At 42.2% G+C, this 27,178-nt stretch overlaps 1 protein-coding gene across 17 annotated transcripts in view; it reads left to right on the top strand.

The window, feature by feature from the left end:
• The window catches only part of LOC143150547 (rap guanine nucleotide exchange factor 2), a 300,304-nt gene extending 283,185 nt beyond the window's left edge, over positions 1–17,119 (top strand). For 6 of the 17 annotated variants that reach the window (XM_076318899.1, XM_076318908.1, XM_076318896.1 and 3 more), the window contains 16 exons: positions 1,924–2,136; positions 2,212–2,564; positions 2,645–3,106; positions 3,196–3,488; positions 3,562–3,865; positions 3,943–4,174; positions 4,251–4,555; positions 4,626–4,810; positions 4,889–5,100; positions 5,211–5,442; positions 5,513–5,827; positions 6,023–6,340; positions 7,970–8,086; positions 9,416–9,583; positions 10,654–10,914; positions 15,231–17,119. In XM_076318899.1, the coding sequence (XP_076175014.1) occupies positions 1,924–2,136; positions 2,212–2,564; positions 2,645–3,106; positions 3,196–3,488; positions 3,562–3,865; positions 3,943–4,174; positions 4,251–4,555; positions 4,626–4,810; positions 4,889–5,100; positions 5,211–5,442; positions 5,513–5,827; positions 6,023–6,340; positions 7,970–8,086; positions 9,416–9,583; positions 10,654–10,914; positions 15,231–15,262 (4,002 nt within the window). In that variant the 3' untranslated portion in view covers positions 15,263–17,119. Of the gene's footprint in view, positions 1–819; positions 1,117–1,923; positions 2,137–2,211; positions 2,565–2,644; positions 3,107–3,195; positions 3,489–3,561; positions 3,866–3,942; positions 4,175–4,250; positions 4,556–4,625; positions 4,811–4,888; positions 5,101–5,210; positions 5,443–5,512; positions 5,828–6,022; positions 6,341–7,969; positions 8,087–9,415; positions 9,584–10,653; positions 10,915–15,230 lie in introns of those variants that run through there. The other 11 variants (XM_076318900.1, XM_076318898.1, XR_012993095.1 and 8 more) reach the window with 10 other exon arrangements.
• The last annotated feature ends 10,059 nt before the right edge of the window (positions 17,120–27,178 follow it).

Genomic DNA, 27,178 nt, shown 5'->3' with positions numbered 1-27,178 from the left:
CCAGTGGCCTTTGAGCAGTTACTATCCGCTGTTGGATGCTTTGAACAGACCGGTACTCTCTTCTCCGTGCGTTCTCCTTCTCTCTCAGTCGTTTACCGACTGACGATTGACCGACCGTCGACTCCTTAAGCTTGATTCACACGATCGGCCTTTACCTTTACGCTTCGACGTTGCAACGAGTCCGGTTACCGGGGATCGTGTTCAGGTGCGACTAGACGTATTTTACATAATGCTGCAAAGCGTTGCGAGTCACCGCTGACGAATTACCGCCCGATGCAACGATCGATCGACTGTGGTCGTCCTTGTTGATGTTCGATAAATATTCACGGACGGGGGACATTTTTCATCCGTACGATTTCATCGAATCGCGATCTGACCGACGAGTCGTCCTTTTTCTCTGTCTCGCGTTTCGAGAAGTTTCGGAACGTACTCGGGACGTATTTTTATACTTGCGATTGAGAATTTTTAGAGGGAAAGATTTCTTCGATGCGGAAAGCCTGTACGAAGTCTGCGAAACGTAGCACGACCGAATGGAGAAATCTCGTGGAAAAGCCAGCACGTGGCCGATAATTGATTATTAAGGAGACGCGAGAACGGTGAACCGAAAAATTTCTCCGAGAGATTTTAACCGGCTGGTCGAGGGAAAAGTGTTTTGTTAGTGGCACGGTCAGAAGCTACAGGTGGGCCCCCCAACGTGCGCCCCCCTGTTGCGACGGACCTGAAGCTTGCCGCTCGGTCGGGTCACGTGACCCTACGCTTTCGAAGGGAATGCCGGTGGCACGAGGAAGGGTGGGGGAGGGACGAGAGGCAGTCCCATGTCCGCTACTCCGCTAAGCTGACGGCCCACGACACGGCCGCACCAGACGCGCCACGAGCTTCGTAAACGCACACAAAGAAGGTCACGTCGCGCTGCGTGTGCACGAACGCATATGCGCTCGCGAACGAGAAGGTGCGACCTGCGCGAGTTGAATCGAATCGTGGGGAAATAACCAAGAGAGAATGTGGCCGGACACTGTTTGTTTTTTACGTTCGTCGTGATATCCAGCTCGGAAAAGAGAAGAGAGCCAAGCAAGTGCCATTAGCGAGGATAGGATGGACGCGTTGGGCATGTACCAAGTGAGTCTGGACGAACGATCTCCCGCGGCTCAAAATGGCCTTGGTTTATCGTGATGTTTTCCTCGTTACCGAGATTTCCCGCGGACGGTGCGCTGCGTCACCGTAAACGATCGTAGACGATCGTCCCTAGATGATCGCCGCGAGATGACAGATGTCACGATGTTTTTGTTTGGATATACGTGCCACTATTTCTGTCTCTGTCTCTCCGTGCGTGTTCCTCTGGTCGCTCGATGTTGCATGCGTGATGTCATGTCTGGCAACCTAACCTAACTTACGTGCGGAGCCTGCACCCATCACGCCCATTCCTGGTACTATTCCGCAAACGAGTACCGCTCGAAGAACCCGTGTTTTTTGTCCTACATGTTTCTCGATCCCGTTCTTTGCAGCATCCTCCTGCCGATTGACAGATCGATGTCGATCTATGGATAATAGATCATTGCATGCTATCGTCGTTGGTTTTTTTTTTATTTGTAAAGAGAATTCGCGATCAAACGGTGCATTGATATATTATTCTATTGGACGGCACCATGCTATTGTTTACAATCATGATTACATCAACACATTGCGACGAAGAATGCCGTTGCTTTGTATTGCGATCCTCTGACACGAACAGTAATGTAAACACATTAGTTTGCATATTTGCGGGTGTCGAAATAACGTATCGAATATTGATCATCGTTATTAGTCAGTGCGGAAATATTACAATGTATCGTTGTAATGTTTGTTAAATAAGATTTACCGATATTTGATGATAAAAGTATACGAAATAAAGCATGTTTATTAATTAGAAAATTATTCTTTTTTTAGTTTTCTCAAGGCCTGACTAGCAGGCCAGAGCTGTACCAAAAGTCCAATAGAAGCAGCCATTCGAGTGACACCAGTTCGGCGTACAGTGGTTCGGACACAATGACATCTGTGCAAAGTTCATTGGACGCGGACGCGGACGAGGTTGATCTTTCGGGGCTCGTCGAATCCATAGTGGATAGCGACGAAGAGGAAGATCTTGCAGAGAGCATGGACGTAAGGACCTATTTTCACTTTTTGAACACAAGAACGGCAAATGGATCAATAACGATTTAACGTTATTCTTTTCAGAGTCTGACAGTCCGTGATCCTGTCAGAGAATGTTTAGAAAAAGATCCTATGGAAAGAACAGAGGACGATATAGAAACATTGTTAGAATTCACGCAACAATTGAAGGCCTTTACAAATATGACTCTGGCAGTGAGAAGAGCGCTGTGCGCTGTGATGGTGTTTGCGGTGGTTGAACGTGCCGGTATGATAGTTTTAAACGATGGCGAAGAATTGGACAGTTGGAGTGTGCTTATCAATGGTGCTGTCGAAATCGAGCATAGTAATGGAGAAATTGAACAACTGCACCTTGGTGATAGTTTTGGAATCTTGCCCACTATGGAAAGACTTTTGCATAGAGGTGTCATGAGGACAAAGTAAGTACCGTGTCCGAACTTAAATTTGAATTAAACGAAAAAGTTATTTTTGCCGAAAAAAATACATCTTCTTTTTCCAGATGCGATGACTGCCAGTTTGTATGTGTCACGCAAGCAGACTATTTTAGAATTCAACATCAAGGTGAAGAAAATACTAGGAGGCACGAAGAAAATGGAAGAGTGATTCTAGTAACAGAGTTAAGGGGTGCTTTGGATGGAGGAGCGCGCAGGGGTCATGTCGTTATTCGTGGAACTCCTGAACGTTTAATGTTACAACTTATCGAAGAAAACAGTATTACCGATCCCACATATATAGAAGATTTCTTATTAACCCATCGAACATTTATCGATAGTCCTTTATTCGTTGCGAGTCAATTGTTAGAGTGGTTCGACCAAGCACAAGTCAGAGACAGAGTTGCTCGAGTGGTACTTCTCTGGGTAAATAATCATTTTACGGACTTTGAAACCGATCCAGCCATGATGGAATTTTTAGAAGCATTCGAAGCTGGTTTGGAAAGAGAGAAAATGCAAGGACAACAAAGGTACAATTTAATCTAAGTTTACATTACTGCACAAACTTTATAATCATCGAAACAGTGGTACAATTTAAAAATATTTTAATCAATTTCAGATTATTAAACATTGCTTGCGCGGCAAAAGCGAGAACGCGGAATGTAACGTTAGCGAGGCCCACTAGGGACGAGGTCCTGCATTTTAGTATTGTAGGTGGTTACGAAAGAGGTTTTGGCATCTTCATTTCAAAAGTTGATAAAAAGTCAAAGGCTGAAGATGTCGGTTTAAAACGGGGTGATCAAATTTTAGAAGTAAATGGTCAAAGTTTTGAGCACGTGAATCATGCCAGAGCTCTTGAAATTTTAAGAGGATCCACTCATCTCAGTATAACTGTCAAATCAAATTTACTTGGTATGTGGCATCTATTAGAAACAATAATCGTCTATTATATTTCTTTTGTACGATCGATAAATTACTGTTGTAGCGTTTAAAGAAATGCTTCAGATGCCAGACGATTCATCGAAGCCGCGAGGAAGAGCAAACAAACCCGAAATTTCAAGACTTCAAACCGATGCACGTGCAAGGTTGTCCACGCATGTGGACCCAATAACCCCCGTAAATGCGCTAAACCCACTAGTGGGTGGTGTTCCACTGTTAATTCCTGATTCCAATGTCTCCCCCTGTAAAGATGCTAAAAAGGAACATAAAGGATTTATGACGCTTGGACCGAAAAGGAGATTACAAAAAGCTCTCATGAAAATGAACATACTGCCAAAGAATACCATTAAGTAAGTACAAAATATATGTGCGCATTGTTTAATTTTCTGTGAGAAAACATATTTTAAAGATGTAACCTTTCTTATAGCGACGGTGTACACGTAGACGATTCTCTCGCACCTCCTCATACACCACCGGGAACAGGACATTCACAGACCACCACTAACCTTTATCACTCCAAAAGTAATCCTGACCTTACATCGTTATATTGTTACGATGACTTACGGGCGCCTGATTATCCTGAACACGTTTTGAAAGTTTATAAAGCTGATCAAACTTGTAAATACCTTCTTATTCACAAAGAAACAACGGCACACGAGGTAGGTACATTTAATCTTGAGAAACGATGTTCATGAATGATGAATTCTGTTTGTATGCTAAAACATATCCTTTTAGGTGGTAATGCTTGCTCTTCAGGAGTTCGGTATAACGGAGAGCAGCTCGAACTTCTCTTTAGCTGAAGTTAGCGTTGGAGAAGGGGGTATGATTAAGCAACGAAGGTTACCCGATCAGTTACAGAATCTCGCAGAAAGAATCGGTTTAAGTTCTCGATATTATTTAAAAACCAACGGTATCTCGGAGACCCTCGTAGCCGATGAACAAGCGCCTGAACTCATTCGTGAATCTCAGGTTCATTTCTTACAGCTGAACGCTGTGGAAGTTGCTATTCAGCTGACTTTACAAGATTTTAGTATATTCAGGTAAACAAATATCGGAAGTTATTTTTTACGTGAAAAATGAAACGAAATTTCATTAAAATTTTATTATCAGGCAAATTGAATCTACGGAGTACGTGGATGATTTATTCGAATTAAAAAGTAGATACGGAGTACCTATGCTCAGACAATTTGCAGAACTAGTCAACAGAGAAATGTTTTGGGTTGTAACAGAAGTTTGTTCTGAACACAACCTTGTTCGACGTAGTAAAATAATAAAACAATTCATAAAAATAGCTCGTAAGTTTCTTACCCGTTAGTCGTTTAAGAATGTATCATTTTACAAGAGCTTTTTTAAATACTTGTCTATGCGAACAGGCCAATGTAAGGAGTGCAAAAATTTCAACTCCATGTTTGCAATTGTATCTGGTTTGGGCCACGGAGCTGTGTCAAGATTACGAGCTTCCTGGGAAAAATTGTCAAGTAAATATCAGAGGCTATTCAGCGATTTACAGGAACTAATGGATCCTAGCCGTAACATGAGCAAGTATCGACAATTAGTGGCGTCTGAACAAACACAACCTCCCATAGTGAGTTATCGATTCGTTTTTATTACCACGTTTCAATGTTTCTTTCATTTTGTGGCAAGTTCTCAAACTCGTCGTATAATACGTCAACGCTGAACATTTCATTCTTTCAGATTCCATTTTATCCCGTGGTAAAGAAAGACTTGACGTTCATACATCTCGGTAACGATTCGAGAGTAGAGGGGTTGGTGAACTTCGAGAAGCTGAGAATGATCGCGAAGGAAGTAAGAACGTTAACGAACATGTGTTCTTCGCCTTACGATTTATCGATAATGTTAGAAAGAGGCGGTCAGCCACCTAGTTCTGCCATGGTCGCGTTAAATCAAATGACCACTGGCAACCAAGGTAAAATAATAAAAATTTTCTAAGAGAGGATATGATAATTTAACGTATGATAGTTTATTTCTACTAACAGTATTACATTGTCCAGGAGGACAGACTGCAACTGTGAAAAGGCGGAAAAAATCTACCGCTGCGCCCAACCCAAAGAAGATGTTCGAGGAAGCGCAGATGGTTAGAAGAGTGAAAGCGTACCTCGCGAATATGAAAGTGATAACGGACGAGGAACGATTACACGGTCTTTCGGTGGACTGCGAACCTCATGCAGGAGCTGTTGCAGTAGCTGCAGCGGTACCGCTTAGCGCAAGTAGAGGAAGAAGGCATCCTTCTCCCACGTTGTCGACCACGAGTAGCGCCAGCAGCACCAGTGAAGGTAGAAAGAGTATACAAGGTAAGATTTATTTACACAGCGCGAGTTTAATGGTAGCATCGTAACACTGCAGACGTATTCTACACCTTAAACCCATGTTTATTTCTTAGTTTCGAAACTTGGAATACGTTTGAAAATTGAACGCAAATCTTTATCCATAAATTTCTCACGAGTCCTGCGCCAAGTAGGAGGATTCTGATCATTGTATATTTTTAGGTACAAAGTTCGGAGCAGCCTCGCCACAGGCAGTGAGAAAAATATTGGCGCTCTCCGACCCCCATAAAACACGTCCGTACCAACCTAAACACTGTCCACCACCACTTCCAGTACCAGGATTAGCTTTGCATTCCAGCGGACTGGAGCCTAGTCCTGGTGCACCTAGGAGAGTAGGATCTGGTAGCAGAGTTCCTATGCATGAGAGATCCCATAGCGATACTCCTTCCAGTTTACCACCACCCGTTGATCTCAGCGCTGAAAGTAGTAGCGTGACCAGCTTGAGCAATCTTCAGCCGTTAAGAAAAACGTTGACCAGCGGTAAGTTCGTCGATTTTGATACCGAGAAAATGGTTCGAAACGAGATGCTGTCTATCGGTTCGACACACTATTACACACGTGACTACTTAACGATGTTACTGGAACAACACTGTGTTTTCTTTTTTTCAATACATCGCCCAGCTTTTGATAACGAGTATCACCCATGGTGCTTCTTTCGTTTTTATTTGGAACGTTGTTTTTATTGCGAACACGAACACAGCGGACACATCTCGTGAAGTACCATCGTGCACCTTCATTGCTCGTGACATACACTTGGTCAGGTCTCGCAACGAGATACTCTCATTTTATGCACGCTGCACAGCCGTTTACGCAATTCATAAATGTTCCATGTTATATTTAGCTTATCCATTTTACACGCATCTTGTACGCCGATTATCGTAGCTCGCGCTTCTTTTCGATCAATATTATCGTCCCGAGTATACCACGGTACTGAATCCCAGGGCGAAGCACGTCTAGCTTCAATTTAGATCACTCTCCATGGGACATACGGACGCGTGAACGACATCCTCTACCGTTCCACGTACTAGGACTATCGGTCTTAAAAGTTACAAATCTGTTAATGATTTCAATAGACAGTAGTTTCAAATTTCACCAACTATTTTATTTCTTTACGCTTGAATTGAACAGTGATCAATTGTAGGGCACAAATTTGGATATATCGCTTCTGGGAATCTCCTTTCAGCAAACCTCACTTTCCAGGAAATGTTACTTTTATCGGCTTGAGCGACGTGTTCGTTCGGATTTTGAAAACACGTAGCATCGTTTCGAAACAAGTGATTCGAACTGATTCGTGAAGATTCGAAAAATATTCTCAGATACTGTTAATTTGATCGATCTGTACAATCGCGTAATTCTCGTATAAAATTGAACAAAGAACGTTTCTCCTATGTAACACTGTGTTACAACTTTATTATATTTTCACGTACATAGTAACCGATACAATCGGAAGATAAAACCAAAATCTAAAACTAAACTTGTCGTTACACTGTAAAAATGCACGTATATATTCGTATGTTCCACTACAATGTTTCGTCGAATATTTGAAACTGTACCAACAATTCGAACGTCGTAACGAGCAATCCATCTCAAACACAATCGAAGCTTAGTACTCTGAACAGTATCGCTACAATGATCTCGAGCCACCGATCAATTTTCAGTTACCTTCGATATTTCTCTAAACCTAAAAAAAATCCGAACGAACGTATTGCTGAGGCGGTTGCAATTAAAATGACTTCTTCGACAGGCTGACACGAAACCGAATTTATAGCTTCTCCGCTAGAAGTAGCTAATAGTCGCTTACAGAAGGATCTCTGGGTAGGCGTACATCGAAAAGTGAACGCTGTGCGAGCGCAACATAATCGCGACGGAGTCGAAAAACTTTCTACTGCTCTTGTTGGCTCCGATGTTCATAGAGAAAGAAAGAAAGAAACGTGTGTATGAGCGTGTACGTGAAAGAGTGAGCGAGACAGAGAGAGCTAAGGATCACGATGTTCTTTGCGAGGAACTCGATCACTAATCTGATTAGATGATTAGCAGTTGGCGGGCACAACAGGGCGAAACTGGGCTAGAATACGTAGTGATAGAAGTGTCTTGGGGACGTGTGCGTAGGTTCGGTGACGAGCAGTGACAGTGGTCACAGTACACAGCTGGACAGCCACAGTGGAAGCAGTGTGGAAGCCGGTGGCAGTCCACCGCCACCTCAAAGACGGCACTCCGCCATGCAAGGTACGTAACGACCTAGAAAAAAAACCACACACACACACGCACACCAAAAAAAAAAAAAAAAAGAAAAAAAAAAGAAACGAACCAATGAAATCCACACAAGCTCGTGCTCATACCTATTCTTCCCGTTGCCCGCTCCGTAGACCGTAGACTAGAAGGTAGAAGAAAAGAATCTGGAGTGGTCCAGCATACGACGACGACGTCGTTTGCAACGAACGAGAGTCGTTTTCGCTGCTTCGTTTCGTATAGACGTGTGTACCTTGTTGTTCACCCAGACCCGAAACCGACGACACACGTGTCGTATCGATCGAATCCCCCGATCGGACACGGTAACTGCGTGAACTCGTTCGTTTCGTTTCGTCTCGTACGCGGTTCCCTTGGCCAAACGAGTCTCGCTCTCTGCTAGCTGGAACCGCGCGATGATCCGTGAAATTCAAATTCGAGTGGATCCGAGAGCGTGCGACCGTTGCTATGTTTCACCAGCCAGAGTAACCGAGAACGATTTCGTTGGAAAGGTGCGACATTCGTCGCGCGCTCGTTCGTCGATGATCCACGACGAGAACGGTCGCATCTGTTTCCTTTTTTTTTTTGTTTCAGTTGTTTTTTCTTTTTCAGTTCTTACCGTTAAAGTCCGCAGTTCGTGTGTGTACCCCTCTCCCCCCCGATCCACCTCGAATCTCGCGAGTTCACGTCGCGTCCGATACCCGTGTTCGAACACGTCGAGACAATCACGTATGTCCCATGGCCACTCATCTTCGTTCTCACGTCTATGGTGGTTGAAAAGCACCGCGATGACGCGCTCACTTCACCGTTCTCCCGGTACTTTATTTATGATCGTTTAGCCGAGCGTTGATAACGTAGGTAAACGTGCTTATAGCCGCTTTTATCTCGGAGTTCCAGTTGCTTCAGTACATTTTATCGCTTCAAGCTTCTTACAGAGACTCGCTTCTTTACGCAAGGGGCACTTCATGCATACAGCATATTTTATATATATATACGTATATATAAATTTATTATACACACATGTATACAATATATACACTTCGATCCAATATTCCGCGGTCCGTTTGCACTCGCGGCACTCACGAATTCTTCTCCTTACCCGGCAGAGGACTCGAGTTCGATTCGAAGACGAGGAAACATTTTTTTTTCTTTTTCTTATTTTTTTTCTTTTTTTTTTCTCTTACTCTCTCTTCGATGATTTGTCGATTCTTCCGTAACGCGCGTCCCTCGCGGCGGTTTTCGCGTACACCCAGAGACCGCCATGTTACGGTGTTAAACATTGTACATTTTGTAAAGAAACATTTCGTATGTGGCCTGTGTGTGGTGCAGGGTCTGTTTTGAGAGGTGGTGCACCTCCGTTCCCTCACGCGGTAGCAGTGTTACCTCCGCTTCCTGCCAACCACAACCAGAATCACAACCACAATCATCATCATCACCACCACCACCACCACCAACATTATTACGATCATCACCATCACCAACCCCAAAATCCTCAAGGTGAGTCCGCGACTGTCTTGCCTGTCTTGAGTTTCTCTCCTGCAACTGGGCTGACTTTTACGTAGAACCGTCGTCAACGGTCGCGTTGCTTCCGGTTTCGCGCGTACAACTCGTCGCGACACGGGATTTAACTTGGTGATGGGAACCGATCCGATCTCGACCGTTTCGGTGCCAACGAAAGTTCGAACGGTTCGGTTCGTGCGGGGAACGCTCCGCGGGCGTTCGACCGACACTTACGGTACACGCGATCGCGTCATTCCCGCACAGGGGGTTTCCGTGGTTCGAATTTCGGCACCGAAACGGTTGAAAAGGGCAATTGAAAATTATACCAATACCGAATGCTACCGTAGAAGGGAGGAGAGCGTATCGGTGAATCCTTCCGGAAGCAACCGATCGGGCTTGAGGCATCCGTTGATATTGTATGGCTTACTCTGTACACGAATCGCTTGCTCGAAGAGAGTTGACGCGTGCACGCTATATAACAATCACGTGAGTATCGTTGCCTGTGATATACGCCTGTGCGCCGCCGCGTGTGTGTATACGCCTTGTGTGTCGCGCCGTGACGCGCGTTTAACGTGTGTGTTGCACCGTGTGCCCGTCCCGTGTGTCGTTCACGATGTCTCGCGTCACACCTCAGGATTAACGGAGAACCGAGGCTTCTTTTCAGGGTGTATTAACTGGTTTTTTTTCTGTGCTTTCCTTTTTATTGGGCAGATCTAGCGGTGAATAACGAGCGTTTTACGGTTTCCTCTTTAAACCCGTTCGTCACCGTCGAGCGTGTTCCGAACGAGTACGACTGGTCCCGGTTCGTTTCTCGACATCGTCGCGCGTCGGATCGGGAAAACGATGTTTGGAAGAGGTCGGTAAAGTCTGCGATAGAAGTCACTTGGCTGTGGATCTCGCGCGAGACGCGTCTCTCGTGTATCGATTCCGGGCCGTCTGAGCCGTACTCGTTCGTGACCGTTAATGGCGGTGAATTATACTCGGATGGCGGATATGGGGAGAGCATTGTTGAGGAGCAGAAAGGCGTGGTGTGAGAGATCGAGAGAAAGAGAGTCGAGGGTTTTCAGGTACTACGGGATTAGGAGTAGGCGTGGGTCTCGGAGTACCGGCGGGACTACCACCCCAGGGAGCCGGCGCGACGATTATGACGACGATGACGACCGTGACTACCATGACGTCGATGACGACGATGCGTCCAGGAGCTGTCGGTAGCTCACAGTGCCGTCAACCGCCTGCGTACAAAGTCGCTGCACAGATGGCGAGGTTGCACAGGCTTGGCCGTGCTCACAGCCACGAGGGTGTTACCTACAGGACCGAGCACGAAGATGGTACAAAGCAAACACAATCGCTACGTACATACAAAACAACTCTACTATATATCACGTATTTCTCTATTCGTGTATTTAGCGAATTTTTAACGGTACACGAGCCGATCGGTGCTCCCTATACGCGATCAGTGATGGGAGTGATATAACGGATTCGTTTTCGCGCGATGACAATGACGATAACGACGACGACGACGACGACAACGATTACTGGTATACGAATCGTTTATCGATTTTTCGAGCCTCGAGTCGTATCGATACCCTGTTTTCACGGTTTCGCGCAAGGTGTGTATCGCGTTACACCACCGCGGTGCTGATACTATCGCAATCGGTGCTTGTACGTGTAGGTTCGATGTCGAGAGGATGGAAATACGATACCAGCGATGAATCGACCTCGGTGTGCCGGTGATTTATAAACGCGCTCGCGCGGTAAATTATTTCTCGGCAAAACGCGTCGTCTCGTTTTTGAGGGGAGAGACGTAAACGTGAATTGTTTCCTTTCGGTTGGAAACATTCGGAGTACAATGTATCGTATCTTTATTCAATTTGTCTCGTGGATTTTCTGATCTCGCGATCGTTTCGTAGAGGGTCGATGTCAGTCTTTGGGCGTAGAATGGAAATCTTCAATTGTTATTTTTGTATATCTAATAGGATCGTTGAATTTTTAATGTTAACGGTGGAAAGAAATTTATGGAATACGAATATGTAGAGTTTTATTATGATAAAAATATGATTCTAAAATCTGCTCGAAGAAAGATTGAATTTTTGAGTAGAAAATTTTATAAAATTTTCTACGATGGCATCGATAAAATGTAGATTTTGCAGAGAAGTTAATCGAAGAGAATTCTTAAGGAATATCTAAACGTGAATTATTACTGATATTACTGAATATTTTTGAATTATTATCGCTGAGAAGTATTTATACTTTTTGCGGTAAATTTTATAGTATTTTGAACTACGTAAGCATCGACTATGGATACCAAGTAACCGAGTTGCTTCGATTATTTTACCAAAGTACAAGCACCAAAGAATTGATTTCATTGTATAATCATCGACAGGTATTGTATCAATCCCATCACTAATTATCGATAATGCACGGAGAAAAATGTTATTCGCAATCTTTGATTTTGTCAGCATCTCTCGCTTATTTGCTGCGTGACGTTCATGAATAATTTTGATGTATTTTCGCTTTGCCTTCTCAGACGTGTGCATAAAACAGCGTTTTACAAATATTTTTCAATCTCTGAATCGAAGTAATCGCAAAGTCACCGAGGCCGTTATTGCTTTGAGCGAAACAAGGAATACGAAATAATTTAGCTTCAATTTTTCATTTACCATCTTTATTTTCCTAACAAATTTGTCTGCTTATCGATATTGTGCTGCCATACGTGCATCAATTTTACAATTTTCAACACATTCTTTTTCTCTACTTTAAAGTTTACACTTAGAAATAAATATTATTTCAATATTTCCCACGTTACTTTTAGAATGGTGTCATGCATTAAAAATGAAATGTATTCATTTTCCAAATAGTAAATTACACAGTCTGGTAGATCACTTTGCGAAATATAAATTTGTTTTTCCTTCAGTGTTTCGACTATTGTTGCGGATGCTCTGCTGGACAATTTTTTCATAAATCATTTCTCAAATTCAAGTATTTTCTGCAACGATATTTGAACATTTATCGATTCGAACGGAACTTCAAACACAAATACAGTATTTAAATCGAGAATTCTATTTCAATTGTCAAGTTCTGGGATTTCGTTACACGAGTTTCTCCTTTAAGTTGCAGTTACAATTAACGAAACAATTTTCCTGAATGGTATCAGCGACAAAGATCGAATCTTTGAGAACAAATTTATCTTCCACAATTCTCCGTACAAGTATATCGCAACACTGTATTTACGAATCATTAAATATCCAGATGATGAACGTTCTGGAATTAAGAACAATTATTACGTTCAAAACACGCAAACGTTTCTGTTCGATATAACCACCATTGGGTGACACGAGAGAAACGTAACGAGAGTATTTCATCAAATATTCGTAAACTTTAAATATTTCATCGCGAAAAAAAAACACATTCCACGAAATAAAGAAAAAATCGAATTCCGAAATGTGTCACGTCTGAAACGGTTAAATCTACGTGAATTAAATTCAATTTCGGTTTCGAGAATCACCATCTGCTCGCGTGTTCTATCGATCGTACGTTTTTTATAACATTTTTCACCATGACGATAACTCGCGGCAATATTTACTCGACTTTCCCTCCATTCGGCTACTCGATTCGTGGCACGGAAGTTCTAGCTCGTGAAAAGTGCCACGAAACGTTGAAACTTCACCGTGGAATCTTCTTTCCTTCAATGAGGATGAGCTTTATGCATCGATCACACTCTGATCTCTCTAGCTACCTTCTTTAAGAGAGCTCTTCTTCGCGCGTGTCATTTAAGTAAAGTGTATGTATGAACGATCCAGAGAACGGATCGTTGCTGTTTGTTACTCGATGTAAATGTTCCGATAAACGCAGCGAAATATGTAAATAACGACACATCCGCATTCTCCACTTGTACATTTCGCAATATGCCTGTTTTGTAACACGTTGTGAGTGTTAACACTCGTGTTTTCTGTTTTCTGTTTTTTTTTTCTTTTTTTTTTTTGTCTCCATTTATTTACTTTCCCCGTGTGAGCATCGTTCAGCGTGCACTCGCTCTTAATACGCATAATACGCATCTTATCACCGACGAATTAGTTTCTCTGCATCCAGTGAATTTTACACGCGATCGATGTTCGTGCACTCGCTAGAAGCTTGCAGCAAATTGTCGTGCGATTTGCCACGGATTGCAGACACATCCCTCGGCCGTTACTTCGTTCTCCATTGTCGTGGCATGTCGAGCTTGCTTGCGTCCATTTTGCACGTCACACACTCCACGACTCCCAACCACTGTTTTTTTTTTTTTTTTTTTTCTTTCGTTTGATTCAATTTTTCTCGATGGAGCACACGTTAATTTTTACAGCAAGTTCCCTAAGGAGGTACTGTTGGATAGATGTGACCCTATCTTTCGGGTCGAAGGACTCCAGTCTACTTTGGGGGATTTATTCTGTTTCCAGTTGTCGCTGAAATGGTAGTTTCTTGCGTAGTTCGTTCTCTATGGTACATATTATCGATCCTCAACTGGTAAGGTGGAGTTAAATTTATTTTGAAAACATCCCTTGGTTATTTTCAGCGATATCGGACGCGTTTCGGGCCAAACTTGTAACGAGGTTAGCGCGATACAAATAGTTCCAGTTAAAATCCTCGGGGATATCGCTCGAGAGAATAATTCAATTCGACTCTTTTACTTCGATCGGTGTACACAAATTGGACGTAATGTGTAATTAGACTGTAGCGTCTTGGAATATTATTTTTCTTTTCGGAAATTATCTGTTAAACGAACGCCAAAAGTTCAAGACAGAATCGCAAAGTAGTCTAATAATGAAACTATCCAATTGTACGATAAAGCTACGATCTTAAAGGGTAAGACGAATTACCTCGTGGAATAGATAATCGCGTAGAATGATCCGCGAGGAATGTTTGTTTCGAAAGGATAAATAACTAGATATCCCCGATAATTTACAGAAACCCAAGTGTTCGTTTTACTTTGCTCGTTAATACCATTATTATTTTATCTCCATACGCGAGCACGACAATCGTTCATCGACAGTTTTAAGTAACCAGTAACGTAGTAATCGTCGAAAGTAACGCCAAATATCTTAGATCCGAAACTGTGCGTAACATCCGAAATGCATTTTGTCCCTCGTTCCAAGTGCACGTGTCAGATATCTTGTAAATTCGTTTGCAGTCCGTAAAAAAAATATTCCCACGAGAAATAACCATTTTACGATCGAGTACGTTTTCAACGAACAACTCGAAACGTCCACGATCTACCAGTTGAGGGTTAAGATTCGTTGCTACCGCAGAGTCTTCGCTGTCCGAGAGAGGCAGCGATTCTGAGCACAGAAATTACAGTTTCAAAGGTAACTCGCGGCACAGAGTTCCTCGTCATCTTTGTATAGCTCGAAACAACCGCTAGAAAAACGTCACGTTACTTCTCTATTCGTCGTTCCGTTCGCTAGGCACTTGAATAGAAGAAGACGATTGCGAGCTGCGAGTCCCGCTAAACGTGTTCTCTGACTTGGTAAAAGTAACGCGATACGCAGGTATCGGGCGTGTCAGAGTGTTAAGATTCGGCCAAGGTAGACGACAGTCGGCAGTGCATCGTCCCACGACCGTGATGACCACTGTCGATCCGTTACTGACGCTTACAATTGCAATTTTTCAGACGATGAGGACGCCCAAGTGTCGGCGGTTTAAACGGTCCGCGTAAGGAGCTCTCCTGGTCATCCTTACCTCGTCTCACCGGCTCGTTCTTTCGTCAGAAAGGAAGAGATCATCCTCGTCGTCGTGCCACGTGCCAGGTTGAACGATCCTCGCGGAAAGAGGGAACGCGAACGAGTCGCGAAACTCGTACCCGTCGGTCTTGGAACGCGGCCGGGAACCGGCCCGAGGACACCGAGAACGAATGGGTACCACCGGGACAAACGACACGCACAGTGCTTTCGACGCCAGGTCGTCGAGAGACCCGGAGATCAACTAGTTCGAGGAACTACGAAGAACGCGCTCGCAGGAAGCGAAACCCAAGCGCCTCGTCTTCCAGAACTGCGAACCAAACGAAACGGACACATCGGGAATCTCAACCGTAACGGAATAACGAATGGAAAAAAAAGAACAGAAAAAACGAGAACAAGCGTCAGGATCGCGATAATAACACTGGTCGAGAAAGCGTATGGTTGAGGTTCTCGAGAGAAGGTGGGGGATTAGAAAAGAAAGAAAGAAAGAACGAAAAAAAAAGAAAAACCCGAAAAGACACAAGCGACTTTTCAATCAGACTGAGAGGAACTGCGAACTCCTCCGACAAAGAGGTGCCACGAGTTTCGATCGCGGGAACTAGAGCGCAAGAACGGTCATAAGTAATATTCTATATAAATGTGTAATAAATCAAGTCCAAAGATGTTATATATACCGCGTATCGCCGCAGGGAGTACGAACGACGGCGTGTCCTGTATTATATACTTTTTAGGCTAATCTAACCCCCCCAAAACGCTCCACGCCCCCCTCCCCCTGTAGTATAAGTATATAAGTTGGTGTACATAGCGTAGCGTTAATTGTAGTCTTTAACCGAAAAGCGAGGGAGAATGTGACGCGAGAGAAAGAGAGAGAGAGAGAGAGAGAGAGAGAGAGAGAAAGGTAAATTCAAAGTGCAAAGCGAATCGGGTAAATGCGCCGAGGATTCGAAGCGGTCCAGCTTAGCGACGTTCAATAATCGCGAGATTGCAGAGTTAACGTCGAATGTTTCTTTCTTTTTAATATACTTTTTTTGTTTTTTTTTTTCTTTTTAAACTGTACACCTGCCGGTGCCAGGATCGCGAGAATCGAAATTGTCACGTACCGAGCGCGCCTCGTTGCTGAATCCATTCTCGAAGAATCTACGATTCGACGGTGTCCTTCGCGACGCCTTTATTTTATTTAATTTTATTTTATTTTTTTTCTTTCCTTTTCTTTTTTATTATTATTTCGCTCCCGTCGTTCGATCGCGACGCACGCGACACGGGAAAGTTCTTGCGACGAGACGACGAATGGCGATTTTACGGCTTCGATGTGTGTTGAATTTTACCGTTGACGCGATCAAGTACAAAGTATTTTTCAAAGACTAATCGAGCGACGTTTGCGAGAGGGTACGGATCCGAAAGTACTTGTTCCTGGGCTCTACGAAATTCCTTTCGAGGCGGGGACGCGCGTTCGTAGACCGAAAGCAGCGACGAAATATCGATGGGGGAGATACTCCAGAAAACGGTGGGACGTGCGCTCGCGCGAGAATCGTATCTCGAATGGAGAAAGAAAGAGAAAAAAAAATTAAAGAAGGAAAAAACGGAAACGCGACGAGAAAGCGAATGAATACGGCCGTTTCAGGACACGTAGACGAGGTTAATTCTTTTCTAAATGCATCGCGTACGCTCAACTTATTTTTACCGAACGTATTTATTACGGAAACGAATTTTAGATCTGGTTGTAACTGGTATCTCGACTTTCTCGACTCGCTCTATTCGCGAACGAAGATGGGGGGGAAGAAGAAGAAGAAGAAGAAGAAGAAGAAGAAGAAGAAGAAGAAGATGATGAAGAAGAAGAACAAGAAGAAGAAGAAAAAAATAATAATAATAATAACTTCGAAGCGTATTTTCGTCGAACTCATATTTTCCGAAATTTTATCAGTATCACGGTAACGTTTTAGTTTTATATAAATATATATAAATATATAAATATAAATATAAATATATCCGTATGTATATCCGCGCCGTTGCGAGTAAGCGCGCGAGGGAACCGGGATGACATATCCGCCTCGTCGCTAGGCGGGACGAGGAGCGGAGGAGCGAGTGTCGATCGACGAGGCGGAGGCGCGCGGCTGGCTGGCTGGTTTTATTATCGATATCGAGTAAATAGGTTTTTCTTCGCCCATTCGACTTGTCGTAATTGTAAACAGCGTGTTGTAACAGTCGTACTTCTCGTCCAATTTGCGCACGAAGCCTCCGGAGTCCATTATCGACGAGTATTAACGGGGATAATTGTAAATTCACGCGCGAGAGGACGCGCTAGAAACCGCGCGGGTCGGTCTCTCTCTGGAGGGCCTAATCGTCGTGGGCATCTCTTGCGGGACGATCTGCCAAAACGAAAAAAAAAACACAAAAAAGCTAAAAAAAAAAAAAAATATATAAAATGCGCCGGACCACGCGAGGATCAACACGGTGCTCCTCTCTCCGCTCCGAACGCTCGCGAGCGTGTGTTCGCTGTCGACATTCCATTGTGTCTTGCCTGTGAACCGTGGCCAAACATGCTTCCCCCCCGCACGGGTACCCCCCCGCATGCGACAGACTGCTCTCAGATATTATTATTAATACCGCGTAACACTATCCATCGAAAAGTGAAGAAAAACAAAGAAACAAAAGAAGGCTTCAAATGTCCCTCGAACACCGTGCCGATCCTCGTTGGTGTCCGATCTGCCCCCCTGCCCCCAAGAACAACCCCCGCGGGATCGAGGTGATTGGTCCAGCTCGATCCCCCGGCACGACCGTGGATCCATCAACATTTACTTGCATATTCATATTAATATCTCTTTGTACATATCCTAATGACTTTTAAATATTATTAATCCAACGTTCTCGAAGGAACAAGTTGAACAGGAAACAAAAAAAAAAAAAAAAAGAAAAAAGAAAAAGAATCACTGTATCCAGCGTTTCATCGATCAAGATTATTCCTCCGTGATTCGAGCGTCGTAGAGAAGAAGAAAAAAAGAAAAAAAAAAAACTACGAAACGAGCGGATCGAAAAAACGACCTCTTTCCGTGTTTTCTTTTCTCTGTTGTTGATCTTTGTTTTTTTTCTTTTTCTTTTCTTTTTTTTTCTTTCATAGTCAAAACCGAGAAGAATCCACCCGTTTTGCGTTTCTCCTTTCGAACTGGTTCTCCGAGCTCTTCCTATTCGTATCTTCGGCCCAAGTTCAAGAACACGAATCCATTCCAGGGTGCATTTACCATGCCTTTGCGAATCGGTGCAACGCCGCGTGCCACCCGTCCCTGCAACCCCAATCAACCAACCATCCACCCACCCCCACCCCCCGTTCCTCTTTAGAATTTCGTCGCGTGGACAGATCCGAGAACCAGTCGAAAATCTCTTTCGTCGAATCGAAGCGTCGCGCTCTCGAAACCGAGTGTTACCGATTGTTCGTGCTCCGATAAACGAGAAATGAAAAACCGTGTTCAGAATCGACGAGCAATAAATCCGTGGCGTGCTCGATTACGGGATCAAAAGGAACGGAAATATGAAAAACGAACGCGTGAGGAATCCTCGAAGAGGAACGGGGGGAAAAAAACAAAAAAAAAAACAAGAAAAACGAAAAGAAACGTATGTTTGCGCGCGCGAGCAACGAAAGAGAGATCGAGCGTATTGGTCTCGAATTTGCCGTATGCTCGAGCCCTTCTTCCCTTAATTTTATGAAACGATCCACCTTGTAGAGTCCGTGTAATGTGAGCGTGCGAGAGTGTTTATCGAAGAAAGAAAGAAAGAAAGAAAGAAAGAGAGAAGTGTGGACAAGCCTTGAACTTTCTTCTTCCACGAGCCCCCCTCGACCCCTGACTTCTTTTATTTTTATTTATGCCCCCTACCCTCCAACCCCTTGAACCCCCTTTCTCTCCTGTTGTTTTAATTATTTATAATACTTCGAGACGGAGCGACTGCGAATCGCGGTCCTGCGAGTAACCACGAAAACAGGAAACTTTTTGTATTTAATTTGTTTAATAAAACTTGGATCATAGTACAACATTCCGAATGGTTTCGTTTCGTGAACACTCGTTCCAAAAATATGCACGCGATATATGTGTATATATATATATATATATACATATATATATACATATACGTTGTTCAACCCCTTCTCCCTGCTATCGGTTACATTTCTTCGTGACGAAACGAAAATGGGACAAAACAGTACAAACGAGAAAGAATAATTTAAAAAAAAAAAAAGAAAAACAGAAGTGCAAACAAAAGAAAGAAGAAGCGAGCGAAGTTCCGCGCGAACACATTTGTTAACGAACACTTACCTTAGTTTTGTACATAAACGCGCGTGAAACGCGTACCCTTCGTGTTTTCACTTGTTTTCTTCTTTCGACATGTCTCCGTGTACGGTATGCATTGTTGACCGGGAATTTTTTTTTTTTTTTGTTTACGTTTTTCTCGCTGAGAAACGAAACGAGAAAACAAGAAATCGAATTCAACGTGATCTGACGGTCATTGGTGATTGTTTCGATCGTTCGTTTCAAAGGGAGAGTATTTTAACGCTTTATTTGGCTGCTGGTTCAAAATGATTAGGCACTTGGGGTATTGGTTTTATTTCAGATTCGTTTATTCGTCGAACAATTTCAATTCGAACGAAATTGGAACTCGATTTTAACTGGCTGCGTTTCTCACGATTGTTTAATCGGGCTGTCTTCGAGTTCTCTTTGATTTTTCTTCTTTTGTATCTACAGTGTTGTTTTTATCTGCAATTAGAACGAAAATATTTGCTTGGAATTATCGGTCGTATTTGTGCAAGTTTTACGCGTTCGAGCTTGACGATACGGAATTAAATCATTTTCAAAGGTTCGGTAAAAATTTGTCTCAATTTCTAAATGTGTATTTAGCATTTCGTTGGTTTTGTAGAAACAATGTAACATATATATCGATCAGTTGAAAGGTGTTCTTGATAGAAGGTGATGAATTATTGTCGATCACTGGTAATTTATTCATAGGAATAATTTCCATTTCGAATTGAAATAAAAATGAATGTGGAAGAGCTTACTGTTGAATCAACCTTGTGTCATTGTATCTGCAAAAGGGATAAATTATATTGTTCAATTGTTAGATAGTTTCTGAATTCTTTTAGCTTTTACAAAGTGTATTTTTCTTTTATGAAATTTCTTTTATACAGAACGTTAGAATGTTTGTTTAACGTTGTATTTTATTTGCATCTTGTCTAAATGTAATAGTGATCGTGAAATTAAAGAATTTTTATTCGAGAAAGAAACGTAGGATTACGCGCACAGCGAATATGGCCAAGTAAAGGGTTGAAAGATTGTATTTTTATAAGATTTCTTACGAAACGATTATAAATTATAAAATGTCGAAGGTCAACGAAAGATACCGTACACAAGAGAAGAATCCGTGGGAACGAAACTAGTGGTGATACTACTGCTACTATTTTGTACGATACAATGTTTTTGTATATCTGTCTACCGTATGTATAGGAACAAAGTCTACCAATTATACTAGGTGGTTAAAATTGTATCGAACACGTATTAAATAATTTGTAGCGCGATGGACACAAGCTCCGGTTGTATTTAACAAAAGTCACACATAGATGTTGTTCCCGTTAATGTACACCTGTAAAATCCCTGTCGAACAATATATAAGATACTAAAGGATTGGTAAAGAGTTATTTGTATTTTATTCGTGGGCTGTATTTTCGTTGTGCTATCAGACGCTTGTAAGTATTGTGTTGAATTTATGTCGAATTACCTAGATGTAGGTATTTCGAGGTTGAAAAAAAAACTGAGAAATCGGCAAAACTTTTGTAATTGAAGTTTAAATTGTAACCGTGTTAACTGGTATCTTTCTCTAGAAGTGAGAAATTTAAGTAATTCGTTCTTCTTTCAAAATTAGGTTTTTTATAATCACAGAGAAGCTACCGTAAGTGGTGATTACTTGTCTTATTTGGATTACTTATGTGGCTCATTTCTGTGTAATAATCTTGTTTAAGAAAAAATTCTTGGAAGAAGTTATTCTTGCGTTGATGTTGGAAAACCTAGAGTTTAGGAAAGAAGCGATTCTCAATGTTTGTAACACGGTTCTGCTTTCACTTAAAGACTCGTAGAAACAGTTAGGTTCAATCAAGTAGAAATTCTCCTCTTTTATTTTATTTAGAAACTCAACTGCAATTAGATGCGCCATAGAATCGACTTAAAGTTAAATCGACCAAACAGTGATACATTTAATAGGTAAAACTCGAAGTCGGGAATATATCGGCGCTTTGTCTTGAAAAATTTGTGTCCAATGGATTTTATAATTTCAACGTAGAAAAATACGATATCGTTCGGATTGTAGAATCGACACATGGTATTGGCGACCACCTGTTGCTTTAGGCAGGAACCAACTGACATTCACGAATTAGCGAAGTCACCTGAGCGTAAAATTGCAACTCGAATGCATTCCCTTTGAAACGTTTCTTTCTTTGTAGAGCATTGGTCAACGACACGAGTACCAAGCACGTGAACGATAGGAATTGACTCTTTACAGACGTACAGAATTTTGTAAATAAATAAGTATAGCGTTATATTCGATGACAACATTTAAAAAGTTATCAAATTGTATAAATAACGACAGATTTCTATTATTTTTAATATCGGATTTTTCTAATCGAATCTCTGTTCCTCTGATAAAAGAAAATATTTCACTTCTATTTAAGTACGCGACAAAAATAGTATAAGAATATTAATTGAACATTTCTTAGCTCGTGTCGTCACCAGTGAAAGTTAGTTGTAGATTTAACGAACAAAATCTACCAATTATACTAGGTGGTTAAAATTGTATCGAACACGAGACTTAAGATATCGATTTCTTTTATTTTCAATCATTTAGCGATTGGGTATCTTTTCCGTTGATTCGATGACGATGACGAATAACAAATTTTCAGTAAAATTCAACGCCTGTTTTTCCAACTACTTGGATAAACGTCTGCTAAAATCCTTATACACTCGTCTCGAGAAAAAGATTTCAAAGTCTACCTTCTTCGTACGGTCTGCCATGTTAACGTAATTCCGCGAGCGATTCTCTGGAATTAATTAAAACTTGCGAGAACTTTTTACATTTCGGCTCTTGCAATTTCGTGGCTATTTTCGTAAAGGTAACAGTAAAAACCGGACAGCGAGTCAAGGTCCTGCTTCGTAACCTTTCAGACGCGTGAAGACAATTAACGACCACTATTTTCAGGATATAGTAGAACAGTGGAGGCAGTTCCGAAGCAACAGGTTGCGGAAACAGAGCATGTCCTCTGTTTCAGAAATGTTACAACTCCGTTCATTTTCTCGGTGAGTAATGCGCGTTGCTATTGTAACGTTGAATTACCATTGCGATCGTACGGCGCAAGTAAACGTATTCGGAGGTTGTTCCTTTTTCTTTTTTCCCCCGTTATTTGCATAACGCGCGTTACACGGAGTGCACGATAACAGTGCAACGTAACAGTCGATGAGCATCGAAGATTCAGCTCGAAACGAGCGCCATCGAAATTACATATTTTCTCTTTTCACTCTAATTGTCTATCATGTTAACAGGCCTAATTATTCTAAATATATAGGCGGTTTAGATGACTGAAACGGAACAGAATCGAGAGCGTACGTATTATTAACGAAGCCGGGTATTATTTAGTCATTTATCTCTGTGCATCAGGGAACGTTGATTATCCGATCGATTATCTAAAACGTCGATTACACGGAAATTGATTCCTCGATTATACAGACACGCGTGTAAACTAATAGTTCTTGGAAACTCTTCCTAGTTAGGAATTTTGTCCGGGTAATATCGGAGTTCAACGCACCTATGGTATTTGTTTTAAAAGAAATGGTGTTCAGGGTTGGCCGAGTTACTCGTAGCGGAAAATAAACGATGAAATAAATTGCATTGTTTGAAAGCGAGGTCTCGATGAAAATTATTTATCGCAGTTCCATAATTTTGCCTCGAGTTTAAATTTTGTATTCATTGAATGCGAAGGAGTATATTTACTATGTCGTGTGTTGCAATAATGGGGTGCAACAGAGAGCATTGGGAAAATTTAACATATTTATGTGCTATTCTTGCACTAAAATTTAGAGAATGGGGGCATTTATCAAACAAGATAAGGGATATACTTCTATATAATCTCTTTGAGTATATTAGCACTTACGTGTACATTTAGTTGGTAAATCGTTACTACTGCAATTACGAGTAAATATACATAATTAAATTTTCCAATGATCGAATAGAGCAATATTGTCACGAGATTGATAAATATCACGAGTGAATATCAAGTTAGAATTCTAATTCATTGTATACAAAATAATTCGTTTCTGAAGACGTTAGAGTGATGTAAAAAAATAACTTTTATATATTCGAATAAATTTTCTTTCACATTCCCTCTCCCTCCATTTATTTTAGGACACATTGTCCTATATCAGAGTTACTTAATTTTTCTTCGCTCGCAACCCCATTTTGTAAGGCAAAATTATCAACGGCTTCCAGTTTTAGAAAAGCTATAGATACTATAAATTTAATCATCAACATTATATTCTTGACGGGTGGACTGATTTAATTTGTAATAATAATAGTCGCTATACGAGTATATTTCCTGTGTAGATAAAATCTTCGGAAGTTTCAAGATAATGAAAAACATTTTCTATGCTCTACCGAAGGGGAAATCTTACGACTTATAATTTAACTCATTAGTGTGCATAGAATTTTCAAATTCTTCAAGTGTTAATGTTTATTTAGACTATCGGTGTTCCTAAAACACTGGAAACTACTTCAAAAATCGTACATTTGATAATAATTACGTTGCATCGATATCTTGACAACGGAATTAGGTATTTTTCGAATTGAATTTAACGCGAACAACATCTTGAATAAATTCTTCGAATGAAATTGTATCTAAATAGCATTTCGAATAAATTCTTGTAATAATATTTTATTTGATCAATCTTCGAATAGTAACAATGAATGAAAGGAAGTTAAAATTTTATTTCAATAAATCCACGAATAAGGGTACCATACGTCAATGTCATCGATAACAGTACCGATATCGGCATCGATACTCGATACGACATATGCAGCAACAAATGTGCTCTTACGAATAATTAATCTATCGCTCAATGTTTCGAACTGACAGAACACGTGTAACGCAAGAAAATAACCAAACTATGGAAAACGTAACAAAAAAGTCTCTCAGTCTTCTGCACAGTGGAATCTAAAATTCCATTGTACGAAAATATGTTACATACATAACTTTGGTCAGAGTTGAACATTATTCGAAACAAATTTGATTCGAATAAATTCCACGAATGAAATCTTTCTTCGAACAAATTCTACGAATGAAATCTTTACTCGAACAAATTCTATAAATGAAATCTTTACTCGAATAAATTGTTCGAATGAAATCATTATTGGAAAGAATTGCTCGAATAGAATCGTTATCCGTCCTTTGGAAAACAAATATAAAGTATTTAGTTATTCTTTGTTCGAATAAAATATTACCAACTCCATCCATCTCAAGCAACGTGATTTCTCTCGAAGCTGGTATCGTTTTCGTGGAAAGAGAAAAAAAACAAAAAAGAAATTCAACACCCATAAAACTCGAGGAACTGGGGCTCTGTTCTTGTGCTCTCGTGGCGAAGATGATGCTGGGCGCCAGGAATCCCGATCCTGATTCGCGAGGACCTCGAATCTATCGCGTTCACCTACGTCTCCCCTCCCGCCAGCTTTTTGCACTACACTCCACCTCCTACCATCGGTTTCGCAATTTCCCTCTCTCCGAGCGAGCCGATGCACGATGCAGGGGAGAAAGACACGCCGCCTTCCGACCGGCTCGTAGTTGCTCGAAAACCTCTCTTACCTGCGCCGTGCGCTCGGTAGTATCCGTGGACGAGCTTCCGAATCGGTATCGCGTCGATCTTCACCGGGCCAGCGGTTCCAGCTTCCCGCCATTTTGGTACCACGGCCGCTTCCGGTGCCGCGCGTCGACCCGACGGATCGATCCAAGTGCCGGAAGCATGCTCGAAAACGCGCGCGCGCGACACCTCGCCGATCGAGCGTTTACACGCCGCGGAATGTTTTGATCGCGCCGACAGGAAACCAGATCGACCTCCAGGGAACATCGCGAACTCGACCCTCCTCTGGCTCGAGATACGAGACGAAACAAACTATCTTTTCGTTCAAATATAACTGTCGCGCAACGACGAACCTAACACCGGTCCAGACGAACCTTCGAGGTGGGATAAGTTGAACATTTAACGAGAACATTTCGTCTAGGGGAATCTTTGAGCTCGAAGAGTTCTTAAAGAGTTCTTGGAGAGTATTAGAGGAGATTTGGAGGATCGAGTATTTGGAATTGTTGGAAGATTAGGTCTTGGGGAAATTTCGTGTACGATTTCAGTAGAATCTTACAGAGATTGAAAGTAAGATGAGTAGATAGAGAGATTCGTCGATCTTCAGTGACATTCGATACCGAAGTTACGATAAGGAAAATTAAGGAGAGCATCGGATCTCGTTCAAATTTTTGGGAATAGAAGGTGGAACATGGTAACGGGTCGATGGTAGATAATTTCAGTGTGACTCATTTCGTCACGATCGAAGGTCATTGTTGTAAAGGTTGCGTTAGTACTGTTGGAGTTGCAATGTCGAAAGAATCGTGGACAGTTACTCGAGTCTTCTCGACCGAAATCGAAGATTGAAAAGGAGAGGATGAAAGCGGAAGGATTCTAAAGTCGACTCGACGTTGCAGAAATTTAATTGTGAGAAGCTTGACTAACCCAGTCTGATTCTACAGAAATCAAAGAGCGAAGTTGAGAAGATGGTAATAGGTCAGTAGCAGACAATCAGTGCAATTCGACTTTAGTCGAGGATCATCGTTTTGAAGTCGACCTTGCACAGACCTAACCCAGACCTAACCCAGATCTAACGACGATCTTCTATCGTTCTAAAGTCGATCATCGTTGATGAAACCACATTCGAAAAGCTTGATCCTGAAAAACAATTAACTCCCGTCCAACTAGAAATCGAAGTTTTGCAAACTGAAGAAAATGGTAACCCTCTTTACCAGAAGTCAAAGTTTTGGGAACTGAGAAGACCCCCTCTACCAGAGATCAAAGTTTCAAATCTTGAGAAAACGGTAACCCTCTTTACCAGATGTCAAAGTTTTGGGAACTGAGAAGACGGTGACCCCCTTTACCAGAAATCGAAGTTTTGGAAACTGAGAACACGGTGACCCCCTCCAGCGGAGCTCAAAGTTTCGAATTCGGAGAAAATGGTGACCCTCTTTGCCAGGGGCCGAAGTTTTGGAAATTGAGAAGACGGTGACCCCCTCCAACGGAGATCAAAGTTTTGGAAACTGAGAAGACGGTGATCCCCTCCACCAGAGATCAAAGTTTCGAACATTGAGAAGACGGTGACCCCCTCTACCAGAGATCAAAGTTTCAGCGCCTAAGAAGACGGTGACGTTTCGATAGCGATCTCGATCATCGCCACGAATTTCATCCCTTCGATCGAGGATTCCGTTTACGATCGGGAAACTCCAATGTCGCCAATTACGTACATTGTTCGTAAATGAAACGGAGGAGACGTTAGAGATCTAATTCGATTTTCCCGAAGGATCCTCCCCGAGTGTTCTCTGTTCCCGAGGAGAGCTTCCAGATCGGCGATCTCTGCGCGCGAGATTTCAAGTTGGAAATCGAGAAGTCGGATGACCAAGTTTGGCCGCCGCGGTCCGTTTCTAGGCGAACGGGCTCGAAAGTGTAATTCAAACTGCTATTGACTAATCCCGTTTCACGGGGGGAGGAGGAGGAGGGACGAACGTCACCGCAGAGATCTTATCTCGAGCGTTCCGCGGTGCCCTCCCATCGGC

This window comes from Ptiloglossa arizonensis, chromosome 8 (assembly GCF_051014685.1).
Source record: "Ptiloglossa arizonensis isolate GNS036 chromosome 8, iyPtiAriz1_principal, whole genome shotgun sequence".
Classification (NCBI taxonomy): domain Eukaryota; kingdom Metazoa; phylum Arthropoda; class Insecta; order Hymenoptera; family Colletidae; genus Ptiloglossa; species Ptiloglossa arizonensis.
Note: the sequence above shows the minus strand (reverse complement) of the source record. Positions and strands in the feature narration are given on the sequence as shown.